At 34.0% G+C, this 24,880-nt stretch overlaps 1 protein-coding gene across 4 annotated transcripts in view; it reads right to left on the bottom strand.

The window, feature by feature from the left end:
* The window catches only part of LRBA (LPS responsive beige-like anchor protein), a 367,611-nt gene that overhangs the window by 92,992 nt on the left and 249,739 nt on the right, over positions 1–24,880 (bottom strand). For all 4 annotated transcript variants that reach the window (XM_042828460.1, XM_042828457.1, XM_042828458.1 and 1 more), the window contains exons 44-46: positions 9,548–9,688; positions 8,267–8,386; positions 458–610 (exon numbers count right to left, since the gene is read on the bottom strand). In XM_042828460.1, the coding sequence (XP_042684394.1) occupies positions 458–610; positions 8,267–8,386; positions 9,548–9,688 (414 nt within the window). The remainder of the gene's footprint in view (positions 1–457; positions 611–8,266; positions 8,387–9,547; positions 9,689–24,880) is intronic.

Raw genomic sequence — 24,880 nt, 5'->3', positions numbered from 1 at the left:
TTTTTATGGAAGAAAGGGAAAAGGTGACAACGTACTTAATATGCAGCCTTCTCTCCTAAAGCATTCACTTGTCTTCAGAGTTAAATGGATACTAAATTAAAATATCTAAAATTACACTTAGGTAACTGGAGTGAAAACCGCCCATGATTAAAAAGCTTTTTCAAGATTTAGGTAGAGCAATTATTTTCTTTTTAGAACTACAAGAACTGACATAAAAAATAACAAGATCTCCTGCTCATTTAGACCACACAAAATTTTTTTGGTTAGTTCTGAAGAACAAGCAATACTACACGCTTTTTTTTCTTCTCAAAACTTTTAAATCCACCATTCCTTGAAATTATTCCATTCATAACCTTCTATGTAAATTGTAAGTATTTGTGTGTTACAAAGATCCAGATTACTTCAAACAGCTTGCAAGACAAATGCTACTTGACAGAAAATAGAAGAGTCATCTTACCAGTCTGTTTATGCGAACAAATTCTTCTGGGGTTTTGGCCCACGGTGGAAGTTCAACGTCAGACACAACTGTTCCATCATCCATCACTCCTAGATTGTAATTGTTGCTGTTGACAAATATCTCTGGGAGGTAATAGAATTCAGGAATCAATTCCTGTATATAAATGAAAAACAATGCCATGCTATAAATTCTGTCAAACATACTTTGTCACATTAACAAATAATTATTAAAACAGCATTAGGCAGAGGCAGAAAACAAAAAGTCCACCCACAGACACACAGAGAAGGGGGAAATCTGTGATCTCACACTTCCTAAAATTTAATCCTTCAGATTTCATATCTCCTTTTTATGCCTGTACCATCACAAAGAAATACAACGCAACATGCTATAAACCAGAGACAGAATATTGCTTTTGGTAGCATACCATCCTCAGAGAAACTTATAAAACTAAATATATGAATATCACATGACACAATCTTCAGTGGAAAGTAACAGACACACTGACAATGTTAAGAAGTTGGGAAGCCATGTATATCTTAATACAGTACAAAATTTGAAGTGCAGACGACTACAAAATTTGAATCAAAGTAAATATTACCTGAGTTAGTTCAATGCCTACAAGTAAATTTTCTATCAAATGTAAAATATCAGGAGTTATACTATATGTTCAGGAAAAAAAAAAAATCAAAGTTGAATCAAAACAAAATTTTTCTTCCATTAACAGACAGTTATCACAATTATGCATCTAGTCTATTATTACAAAAGAAAAAATAACACATCATTTCATGCACACACAAACAAAATTAAAAAAAAAAAAAAAAAAAAAAAGCAGGAATTTCACATGGTTGCAAGGGCTCTGTGAGCTGAATCCCTTGATAGGATTATCATTGCTTTAAACAAATGTGCTGTCCCATGGTGAAAGGGACTGTAATGTGGCATCAAAACCATCTGTGGCTGGGCTGCCTGGAGCTACTGCAAGGAGGCACTGCATGCAACATTCAAATGGGCTGAAGAAAAAAATGCAAGCACATGTAGAACAGGAATTATAATTTCCAAGTCTTAGAAGAAAAGCACTAAGTAATACTAATGGCTATACAAAGAGCTTTTGAAATAGAAAACAGCGTTCTAGTACAGAATTGATTACAACATGCTAGGAAGCAAAACAAAACGGATTTTCTTTTGAACAAGTGGAATATTTCTCTGTTTTGCACTTGGACATGCAACTTTATAGGCTGTTGTTTTGTAAAACATGTACGAGCTCATATAGAAACATACCTAAATCAATGGCTTGAGAATTTTACTTATAGACTTTTAGAAATGTCTGCAAAATCCTGATGTAAAGATTAATAGAAAAAGTCTGTTATATATAGTATGTATATTTCTGCTGTTACTATATTTAAAAGCAATTTTGCATGAGAACTTGATATTCAGACTTTAATGTACCAATAAACTTGGCAATTTGATGGATTTAGAAAAATCCAAATTAGAAAATTTACTTCCACTGTGAGGAAAGAATCAATATACGTAATTGCTTCAGGAAGCCTATTTCATAGTAAACAACTAGTGTAAAATTGGTCTTTCATATAGCAACTGCAAACTGCGTGCTGCTTAAGAAGTAGAAGCAAAATCAGACTGCTCCACTGGCCTCATCTACAGTGGGTGTAGTACATAGCTCCATCAGAAGCTCAGTAGGTAAGAAACCCAGCCCTGACATGGGTCGGTGGATCAGTGGTCTCCCAGATAGACCCCAAGGACTAGCTATGGCATGAGCAGCTTTCCAAAAGGCTGAGTGCAACAGGGAGGTCATCAGATTGCGAATAATGTCAATCCAAGTAGCCAGGGCAAGAACAGGAAAGATCAAGCAGGAATCAAGCCATTATCACCTCTATCCTTGTGTGAAATACTGTTTGGCTTTTAATTGTTTACAGTCACCTTAATTAAATAGGCAGGACAAAACGTGCTTTTGTACCAAATGCTTGCAAAGCACTTGATAAAAGAGATTTGAAACTATTAACTGAATAGGTGATAAAACAGAAATGTGTCACAGATAGACGTTTGTAATAAAGGAAGATCATTATCATAGAAGTTTCTGTAGATTCTACTATTGCATTCAAAATTCCAAGGCAAAATAAGAAGTGCAGACAGTTAATTCAGTAGCAACTTGTATCACAAATACAACACCAGACCATGATGGTGGAATACTTAAAACATAAGTTCATTACGTATGTCAATGATGTTTTTATATATTTAATTATAAATACACACAGATATTCCCTTGTTTCTTTCAAGATCAGCAGCCATTTAGCTTCCTAGAACACACATTGTTTTCATTAGATTGCACAAAAACAATAAGCAGCCTGGAAACTTCAAAATCATCACTAACTTCTGTTACTTTGACTATCAAAACTTTCCATAAGGCATTATTACTTGTTTTCTGTAACAATGCATTTTTTCAATAGGAGCTCCTCTATTATCTGATTTTGTTATGCTGACCATATGGTAGCACTTATACATGGATAAGGCATCTCAAATAGATGTACTATTCCACTCCAACTGAGCAGCTCTTAATGCCAACTTCCAATGGCTTTACAGGGATGAAAAGGACTACATTACCTAAAGATTCACGATTTTCCTAAAGTCTGTTGATCAACTTAATAATAAAATACTTACAGTTTTATAAAGCCTACACATATTCTTCATGTATTTGCTAGTCATAATCCTAACGGATTTTATTTGTGGTGTCTTCTACTTTACTTCTTTATGTACTCGGCACATGCATAGAAACTGCAGAATTACTCCACATTTTGTTTATATGATGTCATGGAAAAATGAAAACATCTGTATGATTTGTTAAAGCTATTGCTTTTGCACAATCATGCTGAAAATTAGTTTCAGAATTTCTCTGTTGGAATTCACCAGTTCTCTGGGGTAAAAACAGACATCCTTATGATAAGCAATACTTCATTCCTTCTGCCATGATTTGATTTCATTCAAACTCATGAAAAAGCTCATAGGGAACATCAACGTGAATCTATTACACAGCATTCACAGTTGTTTGGTTTTGTTTTATTAAAGATAAAACATAAGATTTTAACAAAATTATTATTAAACTCTGCATATAATTAAAATATATTCTTGCTGGATGGAAGCCACAATTCCCAAGAAAACTTCACTAACAAGATCTTTTTTACAAAGTTTATCAATAGAACGTCAGATGAACATTTCTAATTTGTTTTCATGCCTGCCACCAAGCATAAGAAATGTGAGCAAGATAATTTATCTTAAATGTAATAAAATATTATTTTATTTTAATTTTCGTATAGAAAGTTGTAGACTGAAGCGCTTAGAAGCTAAGTTATATGATCTATGAAGGTGTCAAGAATCAGTGAGACAGATTACATAACAAAATTAAAACATTTATAAGAGATCAGATTTTTACGCTAAATTATTTGACAATCACATTAGGCAATATTAAGCCTATTTATAACCTGCCAAACAGAATAATAAAAATGCGTATTAGAATTCTAAGTTTTTCTTCATATTGCCATGCACTACTTCATCTGTCAGGGTATTTAAATGGCGTTTGAAAATACATATTGACATATTACATTAATTCAGAATTTCTTTTTTTCTGTTGTTACATTTTCATATAATCACTTCTATAACTACAGGAAAATAAAATTTCTATGTACCTTTAAGCTCCCCTCCATTCCGTATGCTATTCCTCCCAGAACTAAGAAATTGCCTTAAGTCATTGCCTGAAATTCTCCCAACTTCTAAAACAATACTTCAAGTTACCACAACATTTCAAAGTTGAACTAATGAAGAAATTCATTTTCCTCAATATCTCACCATCCTCTTAAATTTCTAAGAAATATTGGAAATATTTCCAAGCATAGGAAAATGGTTAAAATCTTCAATAATTAAGAATTTAGCAAAACTTTTACATTTTTTTAATCTAGTTTTTATCTATTAATGAAATGCATAACTGCAATTAGCAATTGCTTAATTACTGACAAAAATGCATCCTGAAGATGTTTTAAATCCTGCGAGTCAATACAGTAATTACATGTAAATAACATTATTTTACTTTTTACTGAGAATATATATAAAAGTATGTACAAATCCAATATTCAAATACCATTACAATATGTAATATGTAGTCCAGGTTAATTTAACAGAGGAAGTGGAAAAAGAGTGTGCGCACATAACTGCAATTCCTTTCATCCAATTTCTTTGAATTACTGAGAAGAAAAAAAAAGGACTATACTAGATCATAAAAAGGTCTAGATGAAACCTTGAGAGACCACCTCGTTCATTGTTTCATCCTCAGGCAATTATAATTATTTTTGAAAGATGTTTCTTTACCCTTTTATTTTAAAATCTTCACTACTGTGTTTGTACAAAATTACCTATCCCAACGACTAGGTCTTCCTAGCATCTGGGCTGCTTTTGCTGTAGCTGGAACCCACTTTATTTTCTATTCAGACTGAAAACAATCAACAGCTGCCCCCCTTTAAATGTATCATTGTGTAGGAATAGCTTATAACTCAAGGACAGAAAGATCAATTCCCAACAGCACCTTCTAACCATTCTTCCCCTCCTGCAATAGGCCATACTGACCACACACCTGCACCAAGTCTGGCAGGGGAGCCCACTGGAACAAGACATATACAGTAGAAACAAAGTGCATTTTCCCCGCCAACCAAAATACCCACCAGGCAAAAGCATCAGACCTGACACTGACATTTCTCCCCTTATTCCTCTTTTCTCCAAAGTAAACAACCTAAAACCTCAGTGTTTCTATCATTGGTCTCATTTCCTTGACCTCTGGTCATTTTCCTCTGGACTTCAGCAGATTTGTCCATATCCTACTTGAAGTTTATTTCAACAGCTCCAGAAAAAGTTCAGAGTAGATATTCAAAGTTTGGTTTGTTTGTTTGTTTTTTTTCAATACAATTAAGGTTGGCAATAGAACAAGCACACCACAGATATCTAAGGGAACTTTCTGATTCATAAACCCAGATGCCTGCATTATTTAACTACTGCTATATCCACAGATTACTACAAATACACATTTGACTGAATGGGGATATTTTTTTCTTTAGTCTGACAAGTACTTTCCTTTTACACATCTTGGCACAATTTTACAGCAAATCTTTCAAGAAAACCAAAGATCTACATCCTAAATCTTTCAAGTTTTGCTATACTAGGCAAGCAGCTTATCATTAAAAATCTGAATTACTAGGTACCTACTTCTGAATTTGGCTAGTAATTGCTCTTGGACATCATTTACCTTGCTAATAATGTGACATGAAATCTATCCTACACAAAAGTAATGTTGCCAGTTTGGCAGCAACTTAACTCCTTGTAATTTCTGAAACCCCATCTATTAGGTGGAAAAGTATAAAGCAATGCAAAGCATATGTAAAAAGCTTACTGGGTTACAGGGTGTCTTAGGCATGCATATGTTAGGCAGCCTGTTTCAATAAACACAAGTTGCTTCACCTCTGAGACTGCCTCAATCTCCCATGACTTCCTTATAAGCAAAATAGAGAAATGAAGATGAGATTAGGTTACAATAACATGAGAGTACCCAGGCTGGAAATCCATATTCCAACAGCAGTTATCAATAGCTCACTGTCAAACTGGGAAGACATGGTAATGGGGTCTGCCCTGCATCTAATACCAGTCAATAATCTCATTAATGACATGACATAGAAGGTGCAGTAATAAAACTCCAGATGACACTACGAAGGCAACAAGCTGTTCAGAAGAAAGGACGAGAATTTCAGCCTATCCTCAAAAACTCTAAGCATGGTACAAAAGAAATTACACAAGTACTACACTTGGAAAACAGAAAACAAATGCAAAAAGCAACACTGATAACAACTATATTGTTGCAATTATAATGACAAACCAATTTATGGCAACAGGTTTGCTACAAAGCCAGAAATACTAACTGCTTGTGAAAAAGTATGAACAAACCTACTCATTAGTCAAAGAAAAACAGCAACCAAAGAAGAGACAGACTTAACTTCCCTATATTTTGGAGCTAAAGACTGGTCCCAAACTAAACTGTTTTTATGTTAAACATTACCAAGCTCTCAATGTCTGATTTTTACGTAACATTAACAAAACAAACAAATCCTAACTGGGATTATAAACACTAGCAGTATGAATTAAGAAGCACTTAAATGAGTTAAGGATCATGCCTGTCCATTACTTACAAGGTACTAAATAGTGCTTTCACAGAATTAAAAAGCATTTATTAATTTTCAGAGCAGAAGATATAATGTGAAGACACTCAGTACTGCAAAAACATGAGTGTTAATCTAACTAGTAAATAATAATGATGGTGGCACTAGCAAAATTCCAAAGAACCTTCATTTTGCATTGCTTAAATAAATGAACAAGGAAGAAGTAGAAAATTACGCAACACACCACCTCTTGGAATCAAAAGATCAGAAGTTCAACCAAACATTATACTATAGTGCAGCATTAGTTTCACACTCTGATCACCAGTCCAAGGCCTTCACAGGTTACTGACCAAGACTGGATATGACCACACACATGCATTGGTTTTCTCTGTGGAACTGTGTTACCAGCCAACAAGAGCTGCTGCCAAAGCTAGCTCATATTAGCTCTCCTTGAAACATACCATGCCTCCAACTAAGATTAATAATAATCTTATGACAATAAGCATCCTAATTTACATTCACTCTCATTACACAAGAAGCAAGGAGAAACCATTTTCATTGCTTTTAAGTTACCAACTCAGTGGTTCTAAATATTCAAGATTCTTTCAGCTGAAACAGGAATAAAACCCTTGTTGTTCCTGCATGTTCCTCCTTCTGTGCAATGAAATAGAATAAATAGTATATACTTTGGACTGACAATTTCAAGATCGAAAGTAGCATCCAAAATCCTTTCTATTTCTATAAACGGATGCATTACACTGATAGGTTTTCATCAGCTATAGAAGTAGCAACAGAAGCCTAGAGAGCTTACATTAAAAAAAAAAAAAATTCTTTTCTTTTTTTTTTTTGCTGGTTGTATTCAGTTTCCATTGGAATATATTAGAAAAGGTACAGCTATACAAATATTTAGTTACAGCACTGTAGTACAAGGAGACTTCTCCAGTCAACCTAAACACTCACTCAGACCTTTCCTAGTTGCACAGTGTTCAAGGACTCCTCCAAAAGTACTGCTTCCCCTTTTATTCTCAACACAGTCCCTCTGGAGACATATTCTTTATCCCTTATCTTCTTACTCCTCATTGTAAAACTAGGTTTTGACCCTTCTAAATATAAATAAGCATCCTCCTTCCATTTGTCACAGTCAATCAAGGAAGGAAGGGCCATAGAAGAAAATGCCCAAAAATAAGGTTGACGTTCAGATCTGAAGCTATGTAGCACAATACTGATTTTTAACTGCAAAATCCTTGGCTAAACTGGACAGAAACATGAAGAGAATATTCAAGTCTTACTGGTTAAAAATCGATACCAGTTTCTATTGAGTTTCCAACAGCTTAAAACTTCTGGGGAGGAGCAAAAGGACAATGAAACACTTATCTATAACACAAAGGCCAATTTTACCTTATTTCAATCTCCAGGCTAAAAGTGCTAAATTTTACAAAAGAAAATTCACTGAAATATTGTGCAGTGTAGAAATGTGCATTGCGTCTTTTCTTAAATGATAGGATAGTTCCCAAACTTCTTTTCCTTTTTCCATTAGCTGTGGGCCCAGAACCACAGATGAAATAAACACAGTACAAAATATGTTAAGACCATTCAGGAAAGTTTTTACCTTGATATCTGAAGTGTCACGCTGACTGTTGCGCCACGCTCTTGAAATAGATGAAAAGGTTCTATCTGCATGATCAAACTTCCCACCTTGTAGATTTAGGAAAAGTGTTGTAAAGGGTTCCTGAAACATTTTAGAAACAATAGTTAAAAACAGCAACATACTTCTTTAGCAATTTTAGGAAACTTTTCATTCACTTCTGGTTAGGTTAATAATGGTGCTGTTCTTCTGGAAGATACGCGCTTAATCAAAAGAAGTTTGTTCTATTATCCAAGAGTGAGAAATTCAAAATTACATTTATTTATTCAACAAATTATTTAATTTCTACTCTATGCACATAAATGCAGATACAGAAAAGCAAATGAATATGAAATAAATATTCAAAGTCTGGAGGAGAAGCCAAAATTAATTGCTTTGAAAAATACGAAAAAGTTCAGAATACCTTAAATTTTCTTAAAAGGAGCGTGTAATACATTTTACTTTGTTAAAGGCATCCTATTAATACAATGGCAGCATTAAATACTGATAGCTTCGTGGTTGTTATTGTTAAATATGTAATTTGTGATTTAGGAAAGAAAAACGTTAGAGATTTTAAAGCCTCCTCTTAGTTAAAGAACACTTAAGCGCTTATTAGTGGATAACTGCTTGAAATTAGCTAAGTGCTATAAATTACTTCAAGGATTTATGTATGCTTGTACCATTCTAACAAGCTTTAATTAATGATGCAGTGCTAATGCTTTCCCAAAGAAATTACTTTCTGAGAGATAAATTGCCTTTCAATCTTACGGAAAAATACTTTGTTTAATCAATATATTACCAATACATAGCATCTCAAAAGTAACTTGCATACAAATTACAGCAAATTTAAAAAGAATAAATTATTTATATCATAAAGTCTCAGAAAATAATTGATTTATTATCATTAGGAATTGAAACTTAAATACCTTCATAAGAAACGACAAATGTTCAGTATATAGTTCATTTAGAATATACGCAAAGGAGGAAAGTTAACTATATTTAAAGTAGCATGATAACATACACTAAGAAGTAACTGTTAAGGAGGAAAAGTTTTGCTGATTAGATAAGCCCATACCATAAACATTAAAGCTTTCTGCTCAAGTTATGAAATACATTTATCCTTGGTAATCAAACTAAGGCCCTGATCACAGTTTTTCAAAAATCTCAACATTCTCCTGTGCCATTGCTTTTAGTTTAATTCATTCCTAGCTATTTTTTATTTTTACTATCATTTAAAAGAAATACATTTTTAAACAATGTACTTACAATTCTTAATAACCACGCGAGTGCAAAGCTTGCGGTTGAGTAATGTGTACCGTAGTGAAACTTCGGAACTTGATCATCTTCCCACGATTCATATCTCTCAGCAAAGAACGCTGCTCTCTTTGGGTTCAAAGCTCCAATAGGCTACAAAGTTAGTAGAAATAAACATTTAAGCAAATAAAGATAATAAGATGTATTATCACACCATGCATCCCATGCTCTTTTTAGCAAGAATTAGTAACACCATGAGTGGAAAATGATGGGTGTGGTATTCCGCAAATGTAGGTACTGTATTTTATAAGTAGCTGTGTAATCTCTGTATTTCCAACCAGAATCCCAAGCACGCACACAAAACTGTTTGGAAAAACAAAAGACTCTTTTACATCCATATAGGCATAATTTGTTTTTACTACTGATTATAGATAATCACCCAAACTCAGTCCACAAAATGTCTTGGACTAATTGGATGACTTGGCCAAAGACGTGTTAACTTGTGTGCTTCGGAGGGAGACGGGGGTTGAGTGTGATAACCAAACACATCTTTGGAAATTTTAGGGGGGGAAATAGCAAGTAATAGGGTGGAAGAATATTACCAGTGCAGATTTTTGACATTACTGTTCTTGTTTGTATGCTTCCTATTTACCATCTCAAGACAAATTTTACTTAGTGAATAAAACCTGAAACACTGCAGTAGGCAAATAAAATAGCTGACTATTGATATAAAAATGTGGATATAAAATATACAAATAGCATCAAAAAAAGAAAATCAATCCAACTTTCACCAACATAGGTAAGCAATGAACAAAGACTGACAAAGACATAAGAAAAATAATGCTTCACCATCAACAGCCATGCATTTCCTGAGCAGAATTTGACAAAGTATATGGAAAAACGAGTACTTCCCACATTCAGCGCTGGGAAAGCCAGAACTGAATATAGCTGTTACACGTGAATAATGCTATATTTAAGTGGTTTAAAATAAGTTCATATTTATGTGCAGAACAAATACATAATACCATTTTCGTGTATATATGGAAAATGTTATTTGTATATTATTAACATAAATTATGCCCATCCAAAAAGACTATGAAAGTCCTGAAGTGTAACTTCAAAAACGCGCAAAATTATTTTCTTATTTCTGTATGGCAAAAATTAATAAATACACTGCAAGGCAAGAAGAAACTTAAGAAGTATCCAAACACAATCAATAACCCAGTTAGTAATTCAAGCACAGTTCAAGCAAAAAAACTATTGTGCTATTCTGGTTATTACTTTTCAAATATCTGCTTTTTTGCAGCTCGCATGAAATTTGGCATAGCAGCTTCAAAGTACTTTCTCTTCAAGGATAGAGTACATCTATGAATGACCTAAGATCTTATGTTTTTTACTTAAAGCAGCTTTCAAATTGCAGTAGGACAAAGAAAACATTTTAGGTTAATTATTATTTTTGCAGTTCACTAATTTGAAATATAACCCCTTAAAATAAGCAGTTCCTGTATAAAAGGATTTTTATCTGATTTAACAAATTTATTCCAGGGAGGAACAAAACTGACTCTAAGAAGTCTTTTTGTTGCAAGAACCATTTTGGAATCTCCATCTGTACTGATTTTCCCTAAAGACTTGGCTATGCTTGAGGGAGGAAAAAAAAAAAAAAAAAAAAAAAAAGAAAGAAGGTCATCATTATTAGACAAATTATACGAATTAAAATAGAAACAGTGTTGTGATGTATGGTTCTGTAACAATTAATGCTTTCTCTTTATCTGCCTCTATTTTTATTACTCTCCAAATGAGTATGGCTCAAATCAATAGTTATAAAATTACATTCCTTGAATATAAAGCTAAACACAATTAGAATTGATTTCATTTTCTTTTCAGAAAAAAAAAAAAAAAAGTAATAATAATGGCATCACACAGAGATCCATATAGCCAGAACCCACAGTATTGATTTTGGCTGTTATTGTTACAGTTGGTTTCTGAAGCCCACAACAGGACAACTATCAAGACATGTCACATTTATATGCAAACAAATGAAAAAAAAATCCCCAAATGAAAGAAAGCTTAGGGGAGAAAAAAAAAAAGAACCATGGAGCTGTGCACTGACAATGATACACTATCAGCTTACTCAGAGAAGTTACAGTGGGAATACACACATTGAATTATACATTACACGAATGCACTGATTTATTGTGGTAATAACATCCACCTCATTAAAAGATTCTGCTTTGCTGCAGTTGGAAGACTACATATTGTTTACTGCTATAAATTAATGGCAACACACAGAACACTGTAGGACCCTTCTAACAATAGATCTGTAATGACAGTGCTGTATATCACATCTTCCCCAGCAGCTTCATAATAAAATGGAGACAATGTATTGGGCTAATACATCCTACCAGGCAGGCCCATATTTTTCTGACAACTGCTTTTAAGGATGAGGTGATTCTAGTGTATTAAACTGCACTGTAAACAGTTAACTGAGCTTGAGCCACAAAAAATAAGCACAAATAAGCAATCCTCTGACTTCTAATTTCGTAAAAGATTCAATTGAAATGTTTTAATTTTTTTTTTTTTATTCCAAAACTAACAGGGAATCATGATTATCTCCTCTGTGGATAAACAGCAAGGGAGATGAGTAAATTCAAACTATGCTAGATGTAGCTGTGGGACCGGAAATTTGCACTACTCAACATGGTTTCCCTTTGCCTCAAAGTACTGAGGAAACAAAGGCTAAAAAAGCCCTCACATCCATAAATTTCAGAATTTGTTTTCTTTACAGCACCACTTTTAAGGTAAGAAAATTAGTTATTAGCTCATCAATTAAAAATAATTATTTACTTGGGGGAAAAATGGTAGAGAAAAATTCTAACAAGCAAAAACAGTGGATGACATTACAGAAGTCAAGGCAAAAGAAGTCACGGCTACTAAGCTATCAAACTCCACCGAAAAAATGACTAACTCAGATGGTTTTCAAGTTCATTTGAATGATGGAAAAATGGTCCAAAATGCAGGAAAAAAAATGGTGAATGGAAGTTTTTTTTCTTTGTTTTCTCAAGTGCTGAATAGAGTGAGCCTCAGACTTCCTACCAGTCTATGGAATCAATTTCTTTGACATGGAACAAAGAATTGTTTGTTGAAAAATAACTGAGAAAACACACTGATCTACCACTGTTAAATACGTCTAGGAACTATGGTGTATGGTTATACTTGCTGCTCCTTTATCTTATTTGGTGCCAGGCGAACTGAAACAGTGGCACAACAGTGCCTCCATTTTCTAGAGAGTCCTTGTTTCACCATCAAACACCTCTAACAGTGACAAGCAGAATGTCTACTGCTCTTCTAAATAGGGCAGAATCTCTCCAGGACTCAGGTACACGTGTTCAAGAACAAAGACACTGCTAAAAAAGGAATATGCACATTTGGGAAAATTGCTAATTAGCTAACATAAGCAGAGCAAAAATGTGCAAAAATATCATCCCTAAAAATTTGTATTTTAAAACTTCACCATGACAAAAAAATGTACCTTCTTAGTCAATTAACTTTTATAGCTCATCACTTTTTAAATAACTAAATTATTCACATTTAAAAACAGCTTTTCTCCTACATACAAAACTATGAACTGATAGCTGATATGTTCCTCATAACTTCCATTTTAAGGTATTTCTTCCAGCCTTAACATTACTCTGTACCCTGCCCCCTTTATCAGCATATTTTAACACATTAATATCTGAAATTTATTCAGTGTTCCACTGTTAGTCTTCTCATATTACAAATATGCCAAGTGCCGTACACTCTTTTGCAATCTATCCACAACTGCATTTTTAGAGAATTGCTTGTTTAGTTACTGTATGCATTACTAGCACATAATTAACTCCCATAAGAAGCCAGAACTTGTAATACTGTTAGGGCTTCCTGTTCATTTAAGTTAAACTTCTTTTTCCCAGACAGAAAGACAAGACACAAGGTTTTAATTGCACCTCAACCTTATTAATGTTTGTCATTTGGGAAATATCTGGAAAGCAATTCATGTAATATAAATCACTAATCTTCCTTCTGTAATTTTCGTTTTTGAGAAAGGACACCAAAATTGTTCTCATTCATTGCTAAAACACACCACTCTTGCTCTCAAATAGCCAAGTACCGTTTTCTTAAATGCTACCCTTCAACTCCTTCAACTTCTTTAGAGGACATTTTACCTTTAACCCACACTGAACCCAAATTCACTGAAGAATCCAAAAGAAACCAAAATCACCTGCTGCACAGTTTGAACTCCCTGCACTCATCTGTCAAATAGATCTTTGAGCTGCTCTGGGAAAAGCTTAAAAGCAAGAAAACAAATAATCTACCAAGGAGAAAACAAACCCTTACCAATTCAGCTCTGAAAGATTGGGTATGTAGTTGATGTCCACATCCCACCCCCCTGACTAGGCTAAGATGAGGAAACCATGAACTCAAACATCAAAATTTGGCAGAAGCTAGCGGACAGAAATTGACAGAAACTTTGTCATCTGCCACATCAAGCATTTAGATAGCATACAACCTTTACTGCTCCATTTTTAAATTAAACTGCTCCCAAAGTGATGCCTCAGGCTTTATTCTGCTAGCCATGGCATCAGAGGCAGATGTTGGCAGTATGACAGTAAAAGTTGAAGCTTCCTATCAATATTCTATTACACTTTGTTACCACGTAACAGAGGGCAGCAGACAGACAGTATAACAAAATGGCTTCTGACATGGAAGAGTGTATGTAACAAAGGTGTGTCAATGAATTGCTAAATGCAGAACAAACGGCACACGTTGAAATTTATTTATGCTTGCTGAGCATTGATTGAGACCAAACAGTGCATTGAGCAGACTAAAATAGAGGAATATGCATTTCAGCAGTAGTGACAGAGCAGTGAGTCACCTCTGCTGATGTAGATTTTCACAAGCACGGCATACAGGCTCTCGTGATGGCTAGTGAAAATGCATAGCTAATTGTGATAATGACGTTGAAAAACAATGTTTTGTAGTTGAGAATTTGTTCTATTAATCATTGCTATAGTGCTCTTTGTTGGAGTTCCCGTGGAAATTCATAGGAGGCTTTACTTTTAGAGAAACATACATAGTCCTTTATGTTATTGTAAATGATATTTCAGTCACTCATAACACTGTTTTTGAGAGCCTCAACATAAGCAGCTACTTGAATTTCACACGGTTTCTTAGAGAAATAAGAAATCCTACAGTTACACACTTTTTGTATATGCAATATTGAAACTGTGTAATAGTCATTAACACTAGTGAGTATACTCTTCTAATTTTTTACATCAAAATATGAAATCAGAAAAATGTATATAATTGCACAGGATTCACTTCTAATCACTTAACTAAGGTTAACATACATCTCCAGTAGACTTGTTGAGTAGCCATCCTCTAGACATTTCTTAATGTTCATCTACTTAAGCTTCTTGATAGGTCATTACACTCATGCTTACAATTTCAATCCACTACTCTGAACACAGGCATCTGAAAAAATTACAACACTTGAAAATTCACAGGGATAAAGGAATCAAATAGGATGAAAACGTAAAAAGTTCTGAGGAATAGCTCCTCTTGTTATAATGTAGGCCTGACGTTAAATCATCTGCAGGTATAGAAAAGAGTTGCAAAACAGCAAGACCTCATATGACTTCAGAGAGTAGATTAAATTAAAAATGGCATAATTATTCAAATTAAAAAACAAAGACATTTGCATGTTCTCATATAATTAAATTGAAATCACTGCTGATGGAAGCAATACAAAACATGCACACAAATGGGTTAAGAAAAGAATATCACGAGACCACCAGTCGCCGTTAAACACTGTGCAAAATGTTTTTCCAGATTATGAAGTCTTTAAACTTCTGCCTGCCAGATAAGGCAGGTTATCTAAAGGAAAGGATGTTTCTTTGCATGCTCTCCTTCTTTTCTTCTTTCACTAGGTTCCTGTTACTAGCTATTCACAGAGGCAAGATATTGAGCAGGATGAACTTCAGGAATGGCCCTTCTCTTACAACTTCATATTAAAATACTCAATATCTCTTGATATACATCTTGGAGAGTATGACTGCAACAAAAGCTAGAGAAGGGCACTCAAGTACAGCAAACTTGTAGTTATTCTGACATGCAAATAAATTTTTCACTAAGATGCATCTTTAATTTACTTACACTATTGGCGACCAGCCACCTCACTTAATACTTGCAGACACAGCTTAGGGTGCAAACAACTATTTCTCAGCAGCTATTTTATCTAAGTGGCAAGTATACTGAGTAGACTGTGATCAGCAGTTTTATCACGTGTAGGGTCTGTGGGCATTTCATGATGCATTGCATATGGAATAAAATACCATAATCCTCTTATCTCTGTTTCTAAAATAAATTTAATAAAAGGTATGTGTCCAAAAACCACTGAGCTACTTTTATTTTTATTTTTATTTTTTTTTTTAAGTAAAAAAATATGTACTGCTTAAAAACCAGTTGATTGTCTTTACAAGCTTTCTCTGAAATTACTTTTCCAAAAAACATACCTGATCACATTATGTTACCAGAATTCTTTTTTCTGGACTCAGTTCTCTATTTTATGAAAACTAAGAATTCAAAAAGGGAGTTGGAAAAAAGCAGAAATTAGTTTCATTCAAGTATTTGGAGGATTATTTGTGGGCACATTTATATGCACTTTAAATTACCACAGTCAGTTTTAGGATTTTTAAACAGCTCACGTCATACCTTGGAGACAAGAATAGACAGTAGCAAAACCTGACCTAAAAGTGTCTAACAACTACAGAGTCTGTCTATACAAATACCAACAACAGTACAAAGTATAGAAGATTCCCAAAGTCCAAATTTAAAAAATAGATTATAAATAAATCTGAAGAACAAAAAAATGAAGAAAAACTATGTTTAGCAATGACTAAATTAACAAGATACATCTTAGGCCACCTAAATTCAAAGAACTTGAATTTGAAGGAAAAAATCTCACAGTTCCCTTTTTTTGTGTCTTCACATTGCTACCAATAGTGTCAAATTCTATAACGTACTTAAAAGATTCCAAAACTAAGCAGTGTCTAGAAACTATGCACTACTGAACTGCAAACTTGCAAACTAATTAACACACATGCTTTTATGTAAGGTTTAATTAATCGTTCAGCAAAACTGAATGTTCCACGCACTTTATAGTTGAGATAGGATTACACTGTTATGCCACATGGAAGGTAAACTGAAGTGAGCTATTATGCTTTGTAGTCTTCCAAAAGGTCAGGGAGAAAGGAAGTTGTATGTCCCTGTGAATCAGGAGGAGAAATCAAGCTGTTTGCCAGAAGTGAAGGGGGTATGGCATTGCAGTTGCATTACTCACAAAACAACCCTGCTAGCCAAAAGCAACTGTTTGCATATACAGTCCATGATATCAAGTGCAAGAAATCTGCATCCTTATCTACCTATTAAAAATCAATAAAATAAGCAAATCCCTTTATGGATTTCCAGAAACAGTATCTAGGGAAAAGCCACATGCACTTGAATCACGGCTGCTGATTCTGAAAACACTGTCTTCCCTTCAAAGACGATGCTCCTCTGACAACAGAAGACGCTGTCTCAGAAATCAACAGCCACCACACTCAACACCAGATCTATACAAAGCAATCAGAAATAAGAACATTCCTTTTCACTTGTACTAAAATCACAGGACCAGAAGCTAAAAGCTGGCACAAATTCATATTTTATGCAGATTAAGCATAAACAAAATAAGTGTTGTCCTTTACGTGCAAGCATCAAGCTCTACAAATAGAACACTAGAAGGCTATAAAGATGAGATGCTAACAGCAAATTCCAGTTACTTCAGTTAAAGGAGAAATTGGATAGAGATTAGCACTCAAATGAGGAATCCTCCATGTGCTGTGAAACATTTTATATTTCCTCTTCTTGTTTGCTTTTGTCTGGCTTCACACATAAACACCTTTTTTTGGCTATTGGTAAACTAAGAATATATTATGTACTCAGAAAGAATATAATGAGTTTTTTACTAATCTGCACTTGGTTGAGATGCTTTGACTCTATCTGTGGTTTTGCGATTGTCATAATAGCCAGATTTATAACAACCAAACCTGGTGACTTAGAGTAACAGAGTGGTATAGAAGAATGGAGTCTGCCATGTTCTGTTCTGCTGAGCAGCATACGTTCTCTCCTCCTATACGCTAAAATTAAGTAGATTCAGCAGCTGTGTTGGTGTCCTTAACTGTTTTGCAGACTGCAATTCCAAGCTATGTACTACCAAAAAGAGCCACGGTAAAATTCTCAGAATTTACAACAGCATTATGTTTACAAAGAAATGGAAAGGAAAAAAAAAAGATGCGAAAGAAATAGAGGACTGACAGAGGATGAGAGATAAATAAGAGGAAATAATAATACAGCAGTGGAGGCAGTGAGGAGAGAAGAGTGAAAAGGAGAGCTAATACAAGACAGAGACTTACAATCTCACAAAAGCACAGGATGCCTTTCTCCCTCCTTCAAAGTATCTTAGGAAGAAGGTCTCACTTTTTTCTACTCTTTTCCATGACTTTTTTTAAATGCAAATGTGGTGCTAGTTAAGCCCCCAAAAAAGCAACGTAATAAAACCCATCACAATATTAGAAGAAATTAGTTGAAATTAAGAGCAATACAATCATCCCCAATTTCTCACTACTTCCCACTAGCAATTCTTCTTTGTTTATTCTTTTCTACACATATTTTATTTTAGTTTCGCTATTTGAATGTTTTTATAAACCAGAAGTTGCTTTTAAAGTAAAGTCTAGCACTACTGTAATCAGACAGAAAAACTATTTAGACTAGACATAAAATACACAGTAATTTGAAGTCATAAAACAACGTCACATCAATGAAAGCACTGACCTTAAAGTATTAAGCTGAGTATATAAACTGGTAAAATTACTACAGCTAAAGCATAGCAACAGTTGTATAGACAAGATGTTTCCCCAGCAAACTGACAAATTGTTTATGACAGCTTAACAAACCCAGAAACCATATACAAAGATGGAAAAAAAAAAAAAAAAATCTCACTTCCACAGAAGTAATCATACTTAACAATGACTTCAGAAAATAGCAGTAATTTTTTACTGGTCTGGCACACAAAAAAAACATATGCATGCTTATGATGGGAAAGACCAAGAAACTTGTGAAGCTCAACAATTTATCTCTAATGGAAAGGAAACAAATTATGAAAAACTGAAAAACAGGAGAACAATACACTACCACGTGCCCTCTCACACCCTAGTGATCCAGATTTCTTGAACAATATGATGTTGGTCACTCCGGAAGTAATGCCTCATAAATATTTCCTATTTATTACAACAAAGAGCACAATAACAACATTTCACAAAGAAAAATTCTCAGCTATAAAACACTTTTTTTTTTTTTCCAACATCATCACAACTATTAGCTATGCATTTTCAACAGCAATCAACAAAAGCCTGTATTTCTATATGCTCAAAAAAAAAATGTGCATCAGCAGAGGTATTCCACTGCTGCTGTTACTACTGCTGCAACGCACTACCCGCTGTCTCACTGTGCTCATATCCATTCTTTGGTCTCCATCAACATTCAGCAAGCACTGATGAACATAACAGAGTATTGATGGGAAGGTTCAACCTCTAATGCCATCCCACACCAACATCCACCTCTGGCATCACGGGCAAATAGAATAAAATAGGAAGCATTGCTTTTCAGAGTAGCCCTTGTATATTTATTATTCTGAATGCATTTTTCTTTCGCGTGTTTTTACAATAAAAATTCACATAAAATTTAATTATCAAAAATGCACTGAAGGCACAAATTCCAAAACTTGGCTGCCTAATGTGTGGAAAGCTTGTTTCCATCTATTTTGAATTTGTTAACTATTTCACTTTTTTTCTCCCAGTATTAAAAAAAATTATAAAGATACAGCAAACAATTGTCGCCTTCTTTATTTTCTCCATATTTCTGTGACTGCCTAAAACGTGTATAAAATTGCTTTACTTTAATTGCTAATATATTTTAAAGCCAGATACGAGCCCCACAGTTTTCTGTGATCACCTTAAGGGTTATGAACCATGCACAGTTCATTTTCAATTAGAAATCTGTATACATTCAGGGCATTTGAACAAATGTAGAATGGAGAATAACATCAGATACAAATGAATAACAGCATTTTGAAAGCTCATTTTTAATTACCAGTTAATATTTTTATCTTTATATTACAAACATCACTGTTCCCTGAGGGAGAGAAGTCTTCCAGTATTGCCAAATCATCATCTTACAATTTTTTTGTCTTATGAAAAACAACAGCTACCTGCAAAAAGATTTTTAAAACATCAACAATTTTTCAAACATCACAAAATGTTTCTTAATTCTTTTTGAGTAAGCTCAAAACAAACCTGAAATGCAAGTAAGGAAAAAAAAAAACCTCAGAATGATAGTGATGAGCGGTATCATCCACTCACACATGCTTTAAGACGACGATTTGATAAAGAGAATATAATCAGCTAATGACAAGAAATAAGAAAAAAGAAACTCATAGCATGAAGGTTATGTCAGTGTAACAAAGCACTGGAAGATCCTAAAATATTTAACAAATTCTACCTAAACTAAGGAGTTAGGAAGAAATACTGAGATAAATCATCACAAAGACATACTTAGATGAGGATTCTCTCTAAGAGAAATAAGCAACAAAACATGCACGAAAATCACATGCATGAAAATTCAGAAAAACGCCCAAAACTAAATGCTGCATGATGCTGTAAGATATCAGCACAAGAAGTCTACCCTCGACAATTCGCGTTTGGCTGACGCGGCCCCTGTCCGTGGTGCTGAAGTGCCCCATCGGACGGATAGACTTGTTCCGCGGGGTGTCTGACCACGGTGCTGCAAAAACAATGTCGGGAGGCAGGGAATAGGGCACTGTATCACATCGCTTACACAGCCGTGTGACCGTTTGTAGTTTTGTTCCCTCGTTTCGGAAAATGTGTCCAAATAAAACAGATCAACTGTCAGAGAAGATAACTGATCACCTTTATTACCCACAAAAGTCCTTGAAGGCAACTGTCTGTGGGTTACTTGCACCGTGGAAGCGTACAAAATCATTTCTTCACCCATTAAGAAGTAGAAAAAAACCTTACGTTATTTAAAACTTTTCAGTAGAATATATCAGACTATAGAGCATTTCAGTTGGTATTAGTTCCTAGTTCGTGATAAATTTTTGGGTCCAAACAATGAAAGCCTGTAACAATCCAAAGATTATAGCACCGTCCTGGAATGTGAACAAGAGAGCTTCATATGCTTGCACAGCTTTCTTTTAAGTGGTTCTTCAATCCAGATTTCCCAGAACACAAGCACGACCTCCTATTTCCTCCCTAGTCCTCTCTCTTTATAGAGAAAGATGGCAGACTGGGAAGAAAGACTGCTCTCTCACCTAGATTTTGCTTTATAATGGTTTCTTAAAGGGTATCAACACACAAATCCCAAAAAATCAAAATACTGCTTAGTCTACTGCTTCCTGTTTGAATGCTTTCTTTCCCTTCGAAGATTATTTTAACATGATTATGTCAGATGTCAAGCTCTGAAAACCTCTTTGCACAAGAGCTCTAATATACAGCTACAGGAAGAGGAAAAATATCCACACCTGCTTTCAAAGCTTATCCTGTCTTGGTTTGGAATGTTTTTAATTAAGTGCTATCTTTTGTTAAAGGTACTGATGATGAATCTACTGCAAGGCAGTAACAAGGGAACTTGTTGATTCAGCAATGATAAATGTCAAAGTTTGCAATGTCCAAATTGCAGTTGCAAATGACTATCAAAGTAAATCATCACTGCTGAATCAATTACGGCTTCCTCTTATTTTGTCTTCTCACCTTCTTTCACTGTCCAATTCTGAAAAACATTCTGTGCTTAGAAGGACATTGACTAATTCCTATGAGTTAATCAGCTTTACTTAGCATACTACATTGATTCCTGTATGAGATGAATGAAATGTTATTTTACGTCTCCTACATGAAAAATATTTATCACAGAATGTCTGTAAGTTTTAATGCCCCTGTAGTCAAGTTTTTAAATTTGCAGATGTACAGCAGGTGCAGATCAAAACAGCTACTGCTTTTTATCTCCTAGCCAAAAGTAACAAGACATAAGAAAACAAATTTCATGCTCTTTCCCCTCTCTCCCTCCTCACATGGAAAAATATTCAAGCACAAGTTATACGGACACTGAATTTGTGCTCTTGAAATGCACAGCCTGTAACACAATTGAGACTGATACGCTGAAGAACACTCAACAGTGAAGTTTACATTAGAATAAAAAAACCTAGTCTGATTTGTCATTGCAATTAAAACATACATTTGATATCTTTGGGTCTCACACACCAATTAAAAATCCCATTTTGCTGAAAGTGAGAGATTTGGGGGTTTTGTTTGGTTGGTTTTTGTTATTATTTTTTTTTTCCCTACACACCCGGCTGGAACAGAAGTAATTACTTATATAAGAGCCAGTATAAAATTGATGATGACTTATCAAGTACTGCAAGAAAATGATGAAAATGAGAATAAAATACTAGTGTATACACACGTAGCTACGGTGAAGAGAAAATAAGATTTAAGAATGATATAATTTTCTTCTAATACTGCCAGTTTATGATCTCACAAAAATTTTAAAATACAAATTATCAACAGCTATTTGCATACAAGATCTTATAACAAACTTTTGAGAATGTAAAATCATGCTCTGATAACTCAATGTATTCCAAGTATTTTCACTTCATTTTTTTCCCTTATTCAACTCCATAAACACATTAAAATTTATTGCTTCCAGTGAACAAAGAAAAAAGCGTGCTTCTGAATGTGACACATTCTGGTGGGAAACAGTGTCTGCTGTATAAATAAAATATATGCAGCTATACATATAATATGTAATACTCTTTCCAAACCATAGTGACCTCTTAAGAAATAAACACTGAAGTCGAAGCAGTGTAACAGACTAGCAGTGCACTCCTGGCATTTGTCAGGAGCGTTTGTCAGACTGACAGTAATATTAACCACAATCCATTTCAGTTGCTTTGGTTTATCATTGTGTGACTGATGTTCAAAACAGTTCCATAAGAAATTGCTTAAATAAAGTGTTGGTTTAACCTACGCACTACAATTCTTTAAATCTTTACTAACTGAGGCTGATATATTAACAAAACTGTTATTCATGTTTGTCACTTCACAATACATAACGTTTACTTGCAACTTCTAAAGAAATACTCATTTCTAATTTTCTTACCATCAAAAAAAAAAAAGTAAAAATACCTTACATCTTTACTACAAGATCAGAATAATTATGTAAGTCCCACAGTAGGACTGTTAAAACCATGGAAAGTGTTAATTGAAATATATTTAAATATTCTTAAAACCTTTAACATCCAAAAGCATAGACAAGCTATAATACATAACTATCACTTATTTTGAAGCATTACTCTAAAGGCAATTGTATAACAATGGAAATATCACAATACAGTCAAACAGTTTCATCGTTGAAAATTAGCAAAGTGCTGATGGTTAATATTTTTAGATAGTTGTCATGAATCCATTATCCAGTACAAAGCTTTAAATTTAAACTATGTAGTTTATATTGTTAGAAATGCCTAAACACTAAACCAAAACCTAAATGTCTACAATTTGAGATAGGTACGACAAAGATTTCCATTACATATACAGGCACGACTTGCATTCTTCTGGAAAAGCAATTAAGAGTTCTGAGATAAAGTTGCACTCTCAAGAACTATCAGAACATTCTCAACAATCTTATAAACATATAATTATATTAATAAAAAAAAAAAAAAAAAAAAAAAAACAGATAAAGATAGGGTGGGTTTACTATCCAATTTCTTAACAGAGTCAAGACTGGTATCTAACCTAAAGTGAGAAACACTGTTCTACTTTGCATTTAGTTCTACTTATGCACCTGTCTTATGAAGGGCACATCTTTCATGAAAAAAAAAAAACATTGAGGGAACTGTACTTGTTTAGGTTCAGAGAAGAGAAGGTTCTGGTAGGAACTCATTATGGCCTTCTAGTACTTGAGAGAAGCTTATCAACAGGAGGGAAAGCAACTTTTTACACCATTTGATACTATCAGAACAAGGGGCTTTAAATAAAAAGAGAGGAGAGTTAGGTTAAACGTCAGGAATAAGTTCTTTAATCAGAGGGGGGTGATGCACAAGAACAGGCTGCCCAGAGAAGCTGCAGATGTCCCATATCTGGAGGTGCTCAAGGCCAGGTTGGATGGGACCCTCGATAGCTTGATCTAGAACTATGATGTCGGGTTGAAACTAGGCAGGCTTTAAGGTCCCCTCCAACTTAAGCCATTCTGTGATTCCATTTCAGGGTTCAGAGAGAAAGGTAAGGACTACAGTGCCATGCGAGTTGATAAGTTTACATGTTGAAATACAATTAAAAGATGATCCTCGGAAGTATAATAGCTGGGCAGTCCTTTTATGTCTTGAATTATTTTATTAATAGCATCATATTTTCAGTAGAATTTGACAAAAATTAATGGAAACAGAGATTGCAAAAAATAATATAATCAATGAAGTCATTATTAAAATTTATTTTATGTACATTTATTTTATGCACTAATTCAAGGTACACAGAACTGATGTTACTCATAAGCTTTCAGTTTTTTTCTAAAATGTAATTCAGCCAAACACCAATTCCTCTATATAGGTGATAAATAATTTAAAAAAAAAGTGGTAGTAAATGAACAGGTAGGTAGTATGAAATAAGATCAAATTCCTGAACTTTCACACAAGCTTAAAATCAAACAATATATATGACTCTTTCCTTGTCTATAGAGCAGCTTTGAAAATAGTGCTAGAAGAATTCCATGGGTAAAGCTCTTTCTGCTACACCACAGACTGAGCAACAAATGTCTTCAAACTTTGTTTTTAACTTCTTGGAAACAGCATTATTGTTTTTAATTATTCTTCTCACAGATAAATTTGTGGGGTTTTTTTTCTAACCATTTTGTCTGCTTTTTGCAATTTATCATCTTTGCATTTCATCTCAGTATCACCTCAGCTCTTAAATTTTGCAGAGTCATGTTCCTCATGTTCCTATATTTTGAACTATTAAGATTCCTAAAATTAAATCTATATTAGCAATAGGTATTTTTAGTTGTAAACTCTCTTCAGATTTTTTCTTTTTTTTTTTTTTTTTTTTTTTTTTTTTTTGGGAAAAAATAAAAAAATAAAATATATAATAAAAAAAATTATTTTTATTTAAATATATTTATTTATTTAAAAAATTGTTTAAAAAAAAAAAA

This window comes from Centrocercus urophasianus, unplaced genomic scaffold, assembly GCF_019232065.1.
Source record: "Centrocercus urophasianus isolate 14NV4802_14NV808 unplaced genomic scaffold, USGS_Curo_1.0 seq_3, whole genome shotgun sequence".
NCBI lineage: Eukaryota > Metazoa > Chordata > Aves > Galliformes > Phasianidae > Centrocercus > Centrocercus urophasianus.
The sequence above is the reverse complement of the archived record's forward strand: the minus strand, read 5'-3'. Positions and strand labels throughout refer to the sequence as shown.